The 14,701-nt window shown below is 37.8% G+C and overlaps 2 protein-coding genes and 1 pseudogene across 2 annotated transcripts in view; all 3 read left to right on the forward strand.

Moving 5' to 3' along the window:
- The window catches only part of LOC106324339, a 5,607-nt gene extending 4,630 nt beyond the window's left edge, over nucleotides 1–977 (forward strand). Inside the window, exon 3 of the mRNA XM_013762326.1 lies at nucleotides 927–977. Within this exon, the coding sequence (XP_013617780.1) occupies nucleotides 927–977 (51 nt within the window). The remainder of the gene's footprint in view (nucleotides 1–926) is intronic.
- A 1,108-nt stretch (nucleotides 978–2,085) lies between these two features.
- On the forward strand, nucleotides 2,086–3,081 carry LOC106325628 (protein MIZU-KUSSEI 1-like). Its single transcript, XM_013763671.1, has one exon. The coding sequence runs from the start codon at nucleotides 2,132–2,134 to the stop codon at nucleotides 2,918–2,920; it is 789 nt and encodes a 262-aa protein (XP_013619125.1). The 5' UTR covers nucleotides 2,086–2,131; the 3' UTR covers nucleotides 2,921–3,081.
- An 808-nt stretch (nucleotides 3,082–3,889) lies between these two features.
- On the forward strand, nucleotides 3,890–5,634 carry LOC106324340 (annotated as a pseudogene).
- The last annotated feature ends 9,067 nt before the right edge of the window (nucleotides 5,635–14,701 follow it).

The raw sequence follows: 14,701 nt of genomic DNA on the forward strand, positions 1-14,701 counted from the left end.
CTTGTTCTTCATCTTTATCACCAACAAGCGACAAAAAGATGGAAATTTCTCTTCTTCACCATTAACGCCATCTTCTGCAAATAATAATAATAGAACTCTGTTAAAGATATATTGAAACCTAAAACTCCAAAATGTATGATAATGTGAACAAATACATATAGGCAAAACTATGAAGAACTCATGGCGGAAACTAGATCTTCTTCTTCGGTGGAAAGTGAGTTTTTAAACTTCTTATGTTGACTCGAAGAAGCTCCATCGGTGCAGATTGAAGGCGCTTGGGAGACCGGAAGCATCATCGACCCTAAAACTACCATCACTGGAGCTACATAACGTCGAATCACCGTCTCTCTCTCTCTCTTAATGTTTTAAGCGAAAGCAGAAATATGGACTTAGGGCTGCGGGTCTTCAAAATACCGCAGGTTAAGCCCATCCCGCTTTCGACCCGTCCTGTTTTCGACCCCTCCCGTTTTGAACCCGTCCCGCGAGGCCCGCAATTTTGCGGGCTTACCAAATGGAGGCCCAATCCCGCCCCGCAGCAAACCTTTACGGATCAGGTCTGCGGTCCAGGTCCTTGATTGACTTCCCTAAACACAATGTCTACTGTTCGTAAACTTGAGCGCGATGGTTCTTGTTATGTTATATATTTGAGGTCTTCAAGAGTGAAACCATGCCTTTTTATATGTATGGCAAAGTGTAATAATGATATAACAGTATGATTTTTAATTTACTATTTAGATATGGACAATTCAAAATATATACGAAGTTTCAGTAGATGTGATTTATGCAATGTAGATGTTTTGTTACTATTTAGATATAACAGTATGATTTTTAATTTACTATTTAGATATGCAATGTAGATGTTTCTTTAGCAATTGGATAACTTTATGTGTTTGTGTATTGATGTTGTGTTTGCTGTGTGTGTATAGGTGAGAAAAAGAAGTATAGGCGAGATGTCGATCACCAAATATCATTTTTAACAAAAACTTTATTATTTCCCAAATTTATATCATAACGAGACTCGTATTATAATGGCTTTATTTGCCAAATAACCAAAAAAAAATAGAAATTAGATTTTCAGTGAGAAGGAAGAAAAAGTAGGAGAGAGGGAGATAAAGTAGGAGAGAGGGAGATATTTTGGTTAGTTAGTAAATTTATGTTTTTTGTATGGTCAGTAGACCTAATTTCCCTATTTTAATTTAAGGAGAGATAAATTATACGAACTAGCCCTTCTGAGAAAATATGCCGATCTAACGTTTACAGGATAAATCAAATCAAATCAACCCCCACAAGCATTAAAAACTACTTTAAAGACCAATATAAGAGGAGAAATTCTTGGGTTCACCCTAGGGGGTGAAACATCAAACCAATAGTGTTTGAGTATTTGATATTTGATATTTGATATCTTTTAAAAAAGGAAATAAAATTGAATATCCAAATTAGATTATATTTTTAAAATAAGATAATAAAAATACATAAAAATAGTTACAAAAAATAAATTAATTAAAATTTTTAAATCTTCAGCAAAATACTAAACCCTAAACCCTAAACCCTAAACCCTAAACGTTAAACCTTAAATTTTGGATAAACTCTAAACCGTTGGAAAATCTTAAACCCTAAATCATACATTAAAAAACTAAATTTTACTAACACTAAACCCTAAATTCTAATCACTAAATCCGAAACCCTTGGGTAAACCTTAAACCCTTGGGTAAACTCTGAACCCTTGGATAAATCATAAACTCTAAGGTTTAATTTTAAATATTTTTGATTTAGAGTTTATGATTTATCCAAGGGTTCAGAGTTTACCCAAGGGTTTAAGGTTTACCCAAGGGTTTCGGATTTAGTGATTAGAATTTAGGGTTTAGTGTTAGTAAAATTTAGTTTTTTTTATCAATATTTATTTATTTATTTTTTGTAACTATTTTTATGTATTTTATTGTTTTATTTTAAAAATATAATCTTATTTGGAAATTCAATTTTGTTTCCTTTTTAAAAGATATCAAATATCAAATATTAAATACTCAAAGAGTATTAGTCGGTGAATCTAGAGGGATGAACCCAAGAATTTCTCATATAAGAGACCACAAGAGGTTCACTCCAAACTGCAATTTTGTTATTTCATGTAAAAGAGATGAAGTCAATCTTATCCAGCACTTCTCTCGACTCTTCCTTCTCTCTCTCTAAACGTTACTTCAACTGGAAGAAGAAGAAGGTTCAAGAAGAAGACGAAGAGGAGGAAGAAGAAGACGATCACAACAACGAAGAAAAGATCTTGACACGTTTCAACTTTTCCTCCGACCCGACACAACCAGATCAGTTCCATACTGAACACGTGATGCAAAAGAAGACGAAAAAGACAATAGAGAAGATCCGTTACGCACTCGGTTTCTCTAGTCCGAGTCTAGGTTTCCGGGTCGTGGGTACGTTATTCGGAAGCCGTCGTGGACATGTGTACTTCGCCGTACAGGATGACCCGACCCGTTTACCAGCTGTTTTAATCCAGTTACCGACTCCGACAAGCATACTCGTCAAGGAAATGGCTTCAGGGCTCGTGAGGATTGCGCTAGAAACGGCAGCGTTTAAGACGGACTCGAAGAAGCTTCTTGAAGAGTCTTCGTGGAGAACGTACTGTAACGGCAAAAAGTGCGGTTATTCGGCGAGGAAAGAGTGTGGAGAGGCGGAGTGGAGAGTGTTGAAGGCGGTGGGGCCTATTACGATGGGTGCCGGAGTCTTACCTGCGGCGGCAACGGCGGGGGAAGAAGGGAATGAAGCGGTGGGGTCCGAGAAAGGTGAGCTCATGTATATGAGAGCCCAGTTCGAGCGGGTTACCGGGTCGAGAGACTCGGAGGCCTTTTACATGATGAATCCTGATGGGTCAAGTGGTGGGCCTGAGCTTAGTGTGTATTTTCTAAGGGTTTAAGGGAAAGAAAAAAAACACAAATTAGTAATGATTAAAGATTGGTAGATTGTGTTTTTGACTATGGTGTTTTTGTTTAAATGATGGGATAATGTCATATGGGAAATGTTATTTAGAAGCAATATTGTATGAAATCATTGTTTCTTTCGCATATGGTCAATATTTTGGACTATCTTAATGCAAACGTTTGTTTCTCTACTAAACATGACTTGAATGACTGGAAAATTTGAGTGAAATAATTGATTGTAATTTTTTTTTTTCAAATAGCTACAAAAACAGGGAGATATCTAAAGTACATGTGCTTTAAAGTTTAAATTTTATTATTCAGTCTGTATCAATTTTGAGAATAGATAATCAGGTTTTCTCAAGGTATGTGTATCTTCTTATTCTTATTAGTATCTATCTAAACTGAATTATATAATTATTAATTAATTAACCATTTTTTTAGAGCAAATTAATTAACCATAAATTATTAATTTTGTTAGATTATTTTCTATCCGAAGTCCAAACTTATCAAATTTAGTTAAGTAACCACAAATCATTTATTTTGTTAGATTATTTATAACCAAACCTACCAAATTTATGATTATTCTCTAACCGAATTGTTCTATATATAAACAAATTTTACAATAAAACTAAACAAATTTATTTTAAATGTTATTACAAACTTAAAAGCATAATTAAATAGATCATATTCATTGATATATCTACATGTAGTCAAGTTTATTTATTTCTTTAAATAAAATTTAATGCTGTAAAAACATATCAAATTTTAAACATAGGAGGAAATGAAAAGAGAAAACTATTTAAGACCAAAAACAAACTTTAGTAAGAAAATCTACTCAAAGTAAAGAAAGATGCAAAAGAAAGTACTATAAATAAAGTTTGATTTCTTGGAAAATTATATAACAATCATAAGATTAAAATAAGAGAAATAAGATAGGATTAAGCTTGATTTTGTAAGATCTAAGAATGGCAAAATGGAATTCCATAGTGTTAATAATGATGGTGGTGATTGCTATTGTGGTCACAGTGGAAGCAAAGGAAAATAAACATCGGATCAAATGTTTTCACAAATGTACTAAAGTTTGTAAGCCTCACGACGGCAATTGTCATGCACTTTGTAAAGAGAAATGTCGTGGCTCAAAGCCTCCTCATATCCAAGAGGACCCCCACCCCTCCCCCTAAACAACGGTATTAATTTTTATACTCCTTTTCTTTCTATATATATATATATATTCGAATGTTATGTATTACTCCTTCCGTTTTTTAATATAAGTCATTTTAGAATTATAGACATAGATTAAGAAATCATTAATTTTTTATATTTTATAAATAAAAATATCATTAATTATTTATCTAACCACAAATCAACCAATAATAAAATAGAAGGTATATTATCATTGGTCACGTAACATTAAGTGTTAATAAATTTTACATAGAAAATTGAAAACGTCATATAATTTGGAACATAAAAAATTTCTCTAAAACGATTTATATTAAAATACGGAGGGAGTATTAATTAATGTTTCAAACAATTAATTTTACTTATTAAATTTCATTATGTTTTTTATCTGCACTAACAGAACTTTACATGGGATGACATGCTGTGGAAGCTCGCGGAAGAAAAGAATGATAAAATATACATAGAAAGTTTGTGATCATGTTTGTAGTCTTAAATTCGTGTTAAAATCGAATAAAATATTGATAATCTATATTATTAAAGCACAATTATTATAAAAGTTTAATATACAAAGTATTCGGATTTATTCAGTAGAAATTTAATATTTGATATTTATCTTTATTAAGGTTGGATAATATTTGATATTCACTTTAATTTAATCAGTAAAAAATATATCATTATTATTAAAATATGATATCTATACTATTATTTGAGAAGTGAATTTGCTTACTTGACATATTTTCCATGATTTTAGTTAATGTTTTACTTTTCATATTTTCAATGATTTTAGGATAAATCATTAATTTAATTAATATTATTATTTAAATTTTTATTTTGATAGATATATATTTATCATGATATTTAAGATAATTAATAAACATTAGCTTATTCTAATGATATATATGCTATTATTTTTTAACATATATTTTAATACTTAACACGTTGTGCAAAAGAAGAAAAAGAAAAAGACAATAGAGAAGATCCGTTATGCACTCGGGTTCTCCAACTCGGGTCTAGGTTTCCAGGTCGTGGGTACGTTATTCGGAAACCATCGTGGACATGTGTACTTCGCCGTACAGATGACCCGACCCGTTTACCAGCTGTTCTGATCCAGCTACCCACTCCGACGAGCATACTCGTCAAGGAAATAGCTTCGGGGCTCGTGAGGATCGCGCTAGAAACGGCAGCGTTTAGGACAAACTCGAAGAAGCTGCTTGAAGAGTCTACGATAGTACGGCAAAAAGTGTGGTTACTCTGCAAGGAAAGAGTGTGGAGAGGCAGAGTGGAGAGTGTTGAAGGCGATGGGGCCTATTACGATGGGTGCAAGAGTCTTTCCTGCGGCGGCAAGGGCGGGGGAAAAAGAGAATAAAGCGGTGGGGTCCGAGAAAGGTCAGCTCATGTATACGAGTGCCCAGTTCGAGCGGGTTATCGGGTCGAGAGACTCGGAGGCTTTTTACATGATGAAGCCTGAGCTTAGTGTGTATTTTCTAAGGGTTTGAGGAAAAAAACACAAATTATAATGATTAAAGAATGTGATGTTGTGTTTTTGACAGTGGCGGAGCCAGACAAAAGTTTTACCCGAAGCAATATAAGATTTGAACTTAATTTATAGGGGGCAATACTAGAAGTTTTACCATCCAAACTATATAAATTTTGAATAATCAATGAAAATGCACAAAAAAACAATATTTCACAGGGGGCAGTTTCCCCCTTCCTCTCTACCTCCTTCCGCCGCTGGTTTTTGATATGTCGTGTTTTTATATAAATGATGGGATAATGACATATGGGAAATTTTACTTAGAAGCAATATTGTATGAAATCATTCTCTTTTTGCATATAGTCAATATTTTGGATTATTTCTCATATGGTAAACAAGGCTTGAATTGACTGGAAACTTTTAATTAAAATTTGATTGCAATTTTTTTAATTAGTTAAAAACAAACATGGAGAGATCTAAAGTACATGTGTTTTAAAGTTTAAACCCATGTTCTTGCTTCAGGGTTTGTTATTCAGTTTGTATCAAAATTGAGAATGAGAAAAGGTAGAATCAGGTTTTCTGAAGCTCTGTATCCTCTTCGTCTTATTGGTTATAACTTGTAACTGAGAGAACGTGAGACCTATTCTTGAAGGGAAGAAAGTTGTTTCTAGATTCTCACATGTTTGATAATTATATACAAACATGTTTAAATTCTTTGGCTTTAGAGTAGAGCATCAAGTTCAAACCATGTAGGATTCAATATTCTATTGACTTGTCTTATTCACTTTACAGACATAAAGTATAAATACAAGTTCATAGACGGTGAGGAACACAAAACCCTACCACATCGGTTTATGAAAACATCTTTAAATGTCTAGAGAAATATATACTTATTACTTTTCACTAGATATGCAAGATATCACCAATACTCTCCCTCAAGCTGAAGCATAAAAATTCAAAATGCCCAACTTGGATGATAAATTCTGAAACGTGATACGTCCAAGAGCCTTAGTGAGAATGTCTGCAATTTGTGAACCAGTCCGAATGTGTTGTGTGACTATTAACCCATCGCGGACTGCATCTCGTACTGAATGACAGTCATTCTCGATATGTTTAGTACGTTCATGAAACACTGGACTGGCATTGATATATATGGCGGTCTTATCATCACTGATGAAGCAAGTTGGAACGGTTTGTTCTAGGCCAAGTTCCTTCAACAACTTATGTATCCACTTGAGTTCACGAAGGGCATCTGACATAGATCTATACTCGACTTCGGCCGACGAATATGACATTGTGTTCTGGGTTTTGGTTCTCCAACAGATGGGTGATCCACCCAACATAACCACAAAGACACTGAGTGAGCGACATATCAATGGACAAGCTGACCAATCAGAATCACAATAAACAGATAACGTGAGATCAGGACTGGATCGCAACAAAATACCATGTCCCAAAACTCCTTTCTAGTAACGTACCACATGCAATGCTGCAAGCCATTGAGCCTCCGTAGGAGCCTGCATGAACTGTGACAAAAGATGAACTGAATAACACAATTCTGGCCGAGTGTTCAGGAGATATATCAGGAGGCCAACTAGAAGCCGATATTTCGTAGGATCATGTAGCAGTGAACTCTGTTCGGTAGCAAGTTGATGTTTTTGCTCCATAAGTGTAGGAAATTGTTTGCAACCAAGACAATCGGTCTCTGTAATAATGTCTAATGAATATTTCCATTGAGATAAGAAAAATCCTTCAGCTCCTCTACTGGCTTCGATCCCAAGTAAATACTTTAATTTTCCGAGGTCTTTCATTGCAAAACACTTACTTAAATATTCTTTGAACTTCTTCACCATATGTGAACTACTACAACATATAACCAAATCATCGACATAGATCAACACTCGCAGCTGTACACCTTCGCAAGAATATGAGAATAGTGAGTAGTCTTCAAAAGATTGAGCAAACCTACATTTTATCAGTGCATCAAAAAGCTTCTTACATGGATGTGTATGTCGAAAACAAGGTGGGAGTTTCATATAAACTTCTTCTTCAAGATCACCATGGAGAAAACCATTCTCGACGTCCATCTGGTATACTTCCCAATTCTTTGACGCAACCAGACGCAACGATGTCCGAACTGTAGTCATTTTAACAACTGGTGCGAAGGTCTCGCCATAGTCTTCACCTTCAACTTGATTATTTCCCTGAGCAACCAATCTTGACTTTTTACAGTTCTCTGTACCGTCGGCATTATAATTTATTTTGTATACCCATTGACACCCAAGCGCGTTTTATCAGGAGGAAGCGTTACAATGTCCCATGTGTCTTTATCTTCTAGAGCAACGACCTCCTTTGTCATCGAAGCGTTTTAGAACTTATCTTTCACGGCTTCGAGAAAATGTTTAGGCGTTGTTCCAGCTGTAATAACTGCTAGACACACTTGGTGACCTGGAGAAAACTGAGCATCTGATATGAAATCTTATGGAGAGTAAAGGTAATTACCTGGAACGTTTGACGAAGGCGATGACTCGAACTCGGTTGGAGCGTGATGTGTACTACTAGTGCTATAAAGAAGATAATCTTGTAGCAAAACAAATTTGATCTTGTTTCTCAGTCCTATTCCAAGCTCTTGTGACGAGTCTACAACTTGAGAATTTTCAGTACTGACAACAGCGGAAGACTCTGGTTCCTATGTTTCTCCACCAGACGACTGTGGCTGAGAGTCTGCTTCTGTGAAAGCATGTTTTGTTATGCTACTGTATCAGAAGAAGACAAGGGTGGCACTTCCATTGTATCATTAACGTGGAAGATAAGGGTGAAGCAGAATCAGTACTCCTCCTATGTACCAAAGTTAGCGGACTTTCCTCAGAAACTACTGCATGTTGTGTGACCATACCAGCTCATAATCTGCACTTGTAGATTTTGCAAAAGGAAATACAGTTTTTTTGAAAATAACGTCTCTGGAAACCAAAAATTCATTCTTCTCAATGTTATAATATTTCCATCCTTTCTTACCGAAGAGATAGCCGACGAAGACACAAAGACGACTCCGTTGGCCAAACTAGTCTTTATCTCTAGCCATGCGATGTGTATAGCAGGCTGAGCCAAACGCACGTAGTTGCTTATAATCCGGTGGAACACCATGAAGAGTCTCATATGGTGAGCACCCTTTGTGTATAGAAGTTGGAATTCTATTTATTAAATACGCAGCAGTCAAGACAGCCTCACCCCAAAACTTAATCGGAGGATTAGCTTGAAACATGATTGCAGAATATGTCGATGGTTTCTCTCTACTCTTCCACTTTGTTGTGGTGTCGTAACATAAGATGTTTGATGAATTATACTGAGCTCCTTGAAGTAAGAAGACAAAACCATAAACTTGGTTCCATTATCACATTGAACGGTCTTTACGATATTGCCAAACTGTCGTTCCGTATAAGAAATAAACTTCTTCAACACGTCTTTAACCTCTGATTTTTGAGCAGAAGTATGTCCACACTGTTCTAGATTAATCGTCAACAATCATTAGAAAGTATATTGCACCAAAGGATGAAGGCACATGGTATGGACCCCATACGTCAACATGAATAAGAGAAAAACATTCTGATGTTTTATTCATGCTATCATAAATACTTCACGAGTTTTCTTAGCTCGAAAACAAATGTCACAAGGACTGTAGCTAGCATATTTAAACGATTCTGAAAGGAATGACAAATCCGAAAATACTGAAAAAGATGAATGTCCCAAACGCCGATGACACAAGTCTTGATCAGAAGTACCAACAACATGATGACTTTTTGCTGAGACTAAATCCGTAAAGTAGTATACACCATCACGTTCTTCAACAGCTCCAATCAGCATCCTCGAAAAACGGTCCTGTAAAACACATATTGTATCAGTAAACATGGCGAAACAGTTTAATTGTTTCAACAACTTCGCAACTGAAAATAAGGTACGGTTTAGATCAGGAATGTATAAGACTTCGACAATATAATATTTCTCGAGAGTGGGAATGATCTCATACTATTTTCAAATGATTTTCCTCCATCTGCAAATGCGACCGAACATGGCAGAATTGCCTCAAGGTCAGTTAACTAAAACAAGGTTCATGTCATGTGGTGCGATGCACATGTGTCGAGGATGACATCACCTAGTTTTCTCTTACCAGACAGTTTATCCAACAGATTGGTTCTTGATTTTTCTTCAATCATTTGTGTCAGCACCTTCCATTGTTCAGACGTAAATTTTGGAAACGATGAGAAGTTAGAACTTGTAGCATGAGCTGCGCTTGCCTGACCACGACCACGCCCAGCCGACGCACGACCTCCTCTGCCACGACCTCCATTACTATGTCCGCGACCACTACTGTGTTCATGGAACCATTCTGGAAACCCAACAATCTGCCAACAGTCTCGTTTTTCATGGCATGTTCTGCCACAATGAGATCAAATCAATCGCGGACGAAGAATCGAATTATCTTGTCTGCCATAAAAATTTCCAGCTGACTCCAACTGCTGTTCTCAACGAGCTGTAGGAGCCCCGTGCATATCCCTGCGAGCCACAAAACCGACAACATCTTGCTGCAGGCTACGAGACGAACTGATTCTATGTTCTTCCCTTACTATCTTACTGTTTATTTCTCCAAGAGAATGAAGGGGATCCATTCCGACGATGGATGTACAAAGGCTTCCAAAGCGCGCATCATCAAGACCCATAATAAACTGATGAATCTTCTCTTGCTCTCTTTCTTTAGCCATCGTCACTGCTGCTCCACAGAAACACACATGAACTAGATGATACACTTGCAATTCTTTCCATAGGGTTGAAAGCTTTCCGAAATATTCTAACACAAAATAAACTTCTTGTCCACATGAGGAGAGTTGTGCTTTAATCAGATGGACTCTCACTGTGTTCCCCACCGAGAAACTTTCTTTCAAATTACTCCACAACTGACAGGCGTCCGATTTGTAAGTAACTGTAGACTTCACCTTGGATTTGATTGAAGCTCAAATCCAACCAACAATCATCGAGTACACGGTCAACCAATCTTCGCTTCCTTCTGCATGCTTCTTCATCGTCCCATTGATGAATCCCATTTTTCTCTTGGCCTGCAGCGCATTGAGCATCTTAGTGGACCACTCGTTGTAGTTTTCTCCATTCAACGAACAGAGGTAATCATGGCTCCGTGATTGTCCGAAGCATACAAGGTGTATAGAGAAACTGCCGCCATAGCACCAACCCACTCTCCATCACTTTTTGGTCTTTCACTCATGATAACACGAACTAGCTCTCTCAACTTCACAAACACGTTTGAGACAAAGAAACATAGGAAGAGAGCTAAGATCTATTTGATCTGCTAAGGCTCTGATACCATGTAGAATTAAATATCCGATCCGATTGACTTTTCTTCTTCACTTTACAGACACAAATTATAAATACAAATTCATGGACGTGAGAAACACAAAACCCTAACACGTCGGTTTAGGAAAACATCCTTAAATGCCTAGAAGAATATATACTTATACTTTTCATTAGATATGCAAGATATCACCAATAAACCCTTCAATTTATTTTTTGTAGAATTTATACACACATAAGGAGACGAAAGTAACTGGACTTTAAACTTTATTTTATTCAAGAAGTGTTGAAGTCTATACTTTTTTTGGATCATAGACAAGAGTCGATTGTTAAATCTCTTCCACATTGTTGTTGACACTCGAACTTAACATTTCTACCTTTAGAAAATAAGATTTTACCAGTAGAGATAGTAAACACCGAGTAGGACGGACGTTAAACTTTCGCTCTAACACACCATGTTACTTTTTTCTTATTGTAAAAAAAATGAACCTCCAACTCGATAAAAAATTAACACGACAGTATAAACGGTGACAGAAAATTGGTTAAGTCCCAAATATGAGATACGGCCCTGCAAGCCCTACAAGCTGAAAAGTTTCCATGGGCTAAAAACTTTTATTACCTAGATAACTCTTCTCTAACACCCTTAGGTAACTTCATTCGGTCTTCGGTTGATTATGGAAAGGACAAATTAGAGGATTAGGTTGGTGTCTTAGGGACAATAGAGGATGTGTTACCTTCGAAAAACAAGGTGGCCGCATGAATTTATCAGGACTTCATAAAGAGATGGACGCATTTAAGTTTGGGTTCGCCCTAACTCTCTCCCAGGCACGGATCTCGTGGCACGCTCTAGATCTATGTTCTCCGGCGCCGGCGACGCTGTTTCTCGCTGGTGCTGGTCACTATCGTCGACCCTGCTCTCTACAACTATCATCTTCCTCGGTTTCCACTTTGTTCGTTGTTTTGTTTGGGTTTGTAACGTTCAAATCACTAAAGGAAGCAGTCTCCGATGGATCTCTCACCGGAGACAAGCGCCTCGGCTCCTCGTCTTCTCTTTCCTTCTGGCGGTACTCTCTCCTTGGTGGTTTTTCTCTACAACGAAGAGTCGAGAGGGTTCTCTCGCCATCGCTGCTCTCGGGTTCTCGGGTTCAAATCCCGGTGATCCTCTCTCTGGCTACCGACGGAAAAGTCTCAACGTTGATTCTGTCCGCGCTCGTCAACCGCTCGTGGAACATAGATCTCAACGTACAAACTCCCCCTTTCCGTCTCAGGGAAGTCGTGAGACACTTAACTCAACAAAGGTCGCTCCATTCTCCTTCTCCGGTGCTAGTTTAGAAAGTATCTCAAGGTTAGATCCAAATCTCTTCGGAAGCTCTTCACTTTCCTCGCCTTCTATTTAGATACCCCCCCCCCCCCCTACATGTTCTTTTCTCATTGGTGGCACTGTCCACCTCCGGCGAAACGTTCCCGGTGACCTCTTCTATGGTACCGGCGTTCATTAGTTTGAGGTATCTAAGGGCTTTCAACTTCATTTTACATCTGTATGGGCTTGGCCCAATAACATTATCAAATCTGACAGCCCATTTTCAAGCCTCTCAAGACCTAAGGTTATGGATGAAGCAGAGTTGGTTCAATTGTTTATGGTCTTGACTGCTTGGGTTGCCTTGTCAGAGTTTTCTGATGAGTTCACTGGAATCTCTCGTGCTTGTTTATGGTCATATCCCTCCTCTGAGAATTGTTTACTGATGGGTTCATCTGATCTGGTTTTAGGGTTACCTTCATTATCTAGCGAGAAGCACCGTTCACGTCTAGCATCCTTCATCTTAGAAAAATTGATGTGCCTAGTCTATGGATCAGTACATGGAACCAGCTCCGCATAGACATCAGGACGTTCTAAGAATTCAACCGAGGTTCATCCATCCAACCGTACCGATCAGACTGACCGAGCCGTGTACCGGATCGACCCGCGTTCGTCCGGAATAGAGTTTTGGCTGGAACCACGATCAGACGACCGAACTGACCGTACCAGAGCTCGTCTTTCCCGACCATCTTGACATTCTAAGAACAATAGTCGAGCCAGAATTAGCTTGGGTCGTGAAGAACCTGAAGACATACATGGATTCTCACCCGGCGGACCATCCAGACAGTCCCACAGGAGTCTTTATCGTTACCACTGTGCATCTATTAGGTTCGGATGAACCTGGACAATAGCCGAAGGGTCTCCTTGACCAGAAAGTGAACCGAAGGGTCATCTTTGACCAATCTGCATGGAAGACTCTTTGACTCATTAATAATATACTAGTCAATGTTTATATTTTCTATGCCTTGTTTTCCCACAATTCTCTTTAATTCTCTTTGACTACAAGTAGTATAAATATGTAATCTCTTCGATGAATAAAATCAGTCTAAGTTTGAGTTTGTTTTTGTTTTCTTCTTTTCTCTGAGTGAGAGAGAAAGTTCTTTAGCTAGTTCATTGGTGTGAACCGGCTTGTTGATTTGGTGGTCAGCCAATTCATCTTTGTGTGTTGTTTGGTGGTTAGCCAACCCATTCATTCTTTCTTGGGTGGTTAGCCTTAGATCGTGGGTATATCAAGAGTCATTCCGCATCTCTTGACGATCCTTTCAATCCATCTCAGTTCCAGAAGTGTCATTGCCTTTTCGGATCATATCCAACACCCAGCTACAGTGACCCTTCCCGATTTAAGGCGTATCAAGTGGTATCAGAACCACTTTGGCTGGTTTGTTTTCTTTCATCTTCTCATCTCTCCACGTTTTTCTTTTCTTATTTCTTCGATCCGGGCTGTTCCTTTACTCCCTAGTGATCGCCTATTAAATAAAAAAAAAACAAATATCGATAAAAAAAAAAGTTTTGGCTTGAATCACTTCTGAAGAGAAATCCAGGGGGAGTGGTGGAAGAGAAACCCAGCAGGCTGAAGAAAAACCCAGCCTTAGGATAGTTAAGGCGGATCCATATCAAAAATCTCTTCATCTTTCTTTCTCTTTTCTTTTTCCCACAAAAGTTTGTTTTGGGTTTTGATTGCTACGAAAGGAAGAGGCAAAACATGTTCGATGATGATGAGAAGAGGGTCAGAAATGGTGATCGTCCGTTCACCATAGCCAAGAGAAGCAACTGTGATATGCTTGATCAGAACGAGCTTCAGACTTATGCAAGTTTGGAGAAGATGTTGTATAAGGCAATTTTTGCTATTCAGCAACTCAAAAAGAAGGGAAACGCCAACACTTCTTCTGCACCAAAATATCATAATCTCAAACGAGGTAATCTTGCTTCTAATTAAAATTCCGATTTGAAAACTAATGTGTATTCTTTTGATAAAAGCAAAGCTGTGAAAACCACAAGCAAAGCTCATTCTACCAGGTGCTTCAAATGCCATATGATCGGTCATTATGCTAACAAGTGCCAAAACCAGAAACCATTGGTGACTTTGGAGAATGACAAAGTTGAAACCGAGCTAGAAAAGGAAGAACATTCAGTCCCATTGCCGATTTTCGATGACTTCACAAATAAGCCAATGGAGGGGCTAGATGAAGAACAAATATGTGGTCATCAAGCAAACCAAGAAGGATCTTCTTCCATTCAAAAACCGGACCAAACTCAAGGTGAGCATTGTGCTGATTATAATTCTTTTGCTTATAACCCTTTTCCTTTTAATGTTACAGATTTGAGGATAAATCGTTTTGAAGAAGGAGGGAATGATGTGCCCCAGTCCATGGATCAGTACATGGAACCAGCTCCGCATGGACATCATGA

The sequence above is a fragment of the Brassica oleracea genome, chromosome C2 (genome assembly GCF_000695525.1).
Source record: "Brassica oleracea var. oleracea cultivar TO1000 chromosome C2, BOL, whole genome shotgun sequence".
Lineage (NCBI taxonomy): Eukaryota > Viridiplantae > Streptophyta > Magnoliopsida > Brassicales > Brassicaceae > Brassica > Brassica oleracea.

Bases quoted from the DNA above. Each gene is read 5' to 3' on its own strand.
- LOC106325628 (XM_013763671.1), top strand. From the start codon at position 2,132: ATGAAGTCAATCTTATCCAGCACTTCTCTCGACTCTTCCTTCTCTCTC.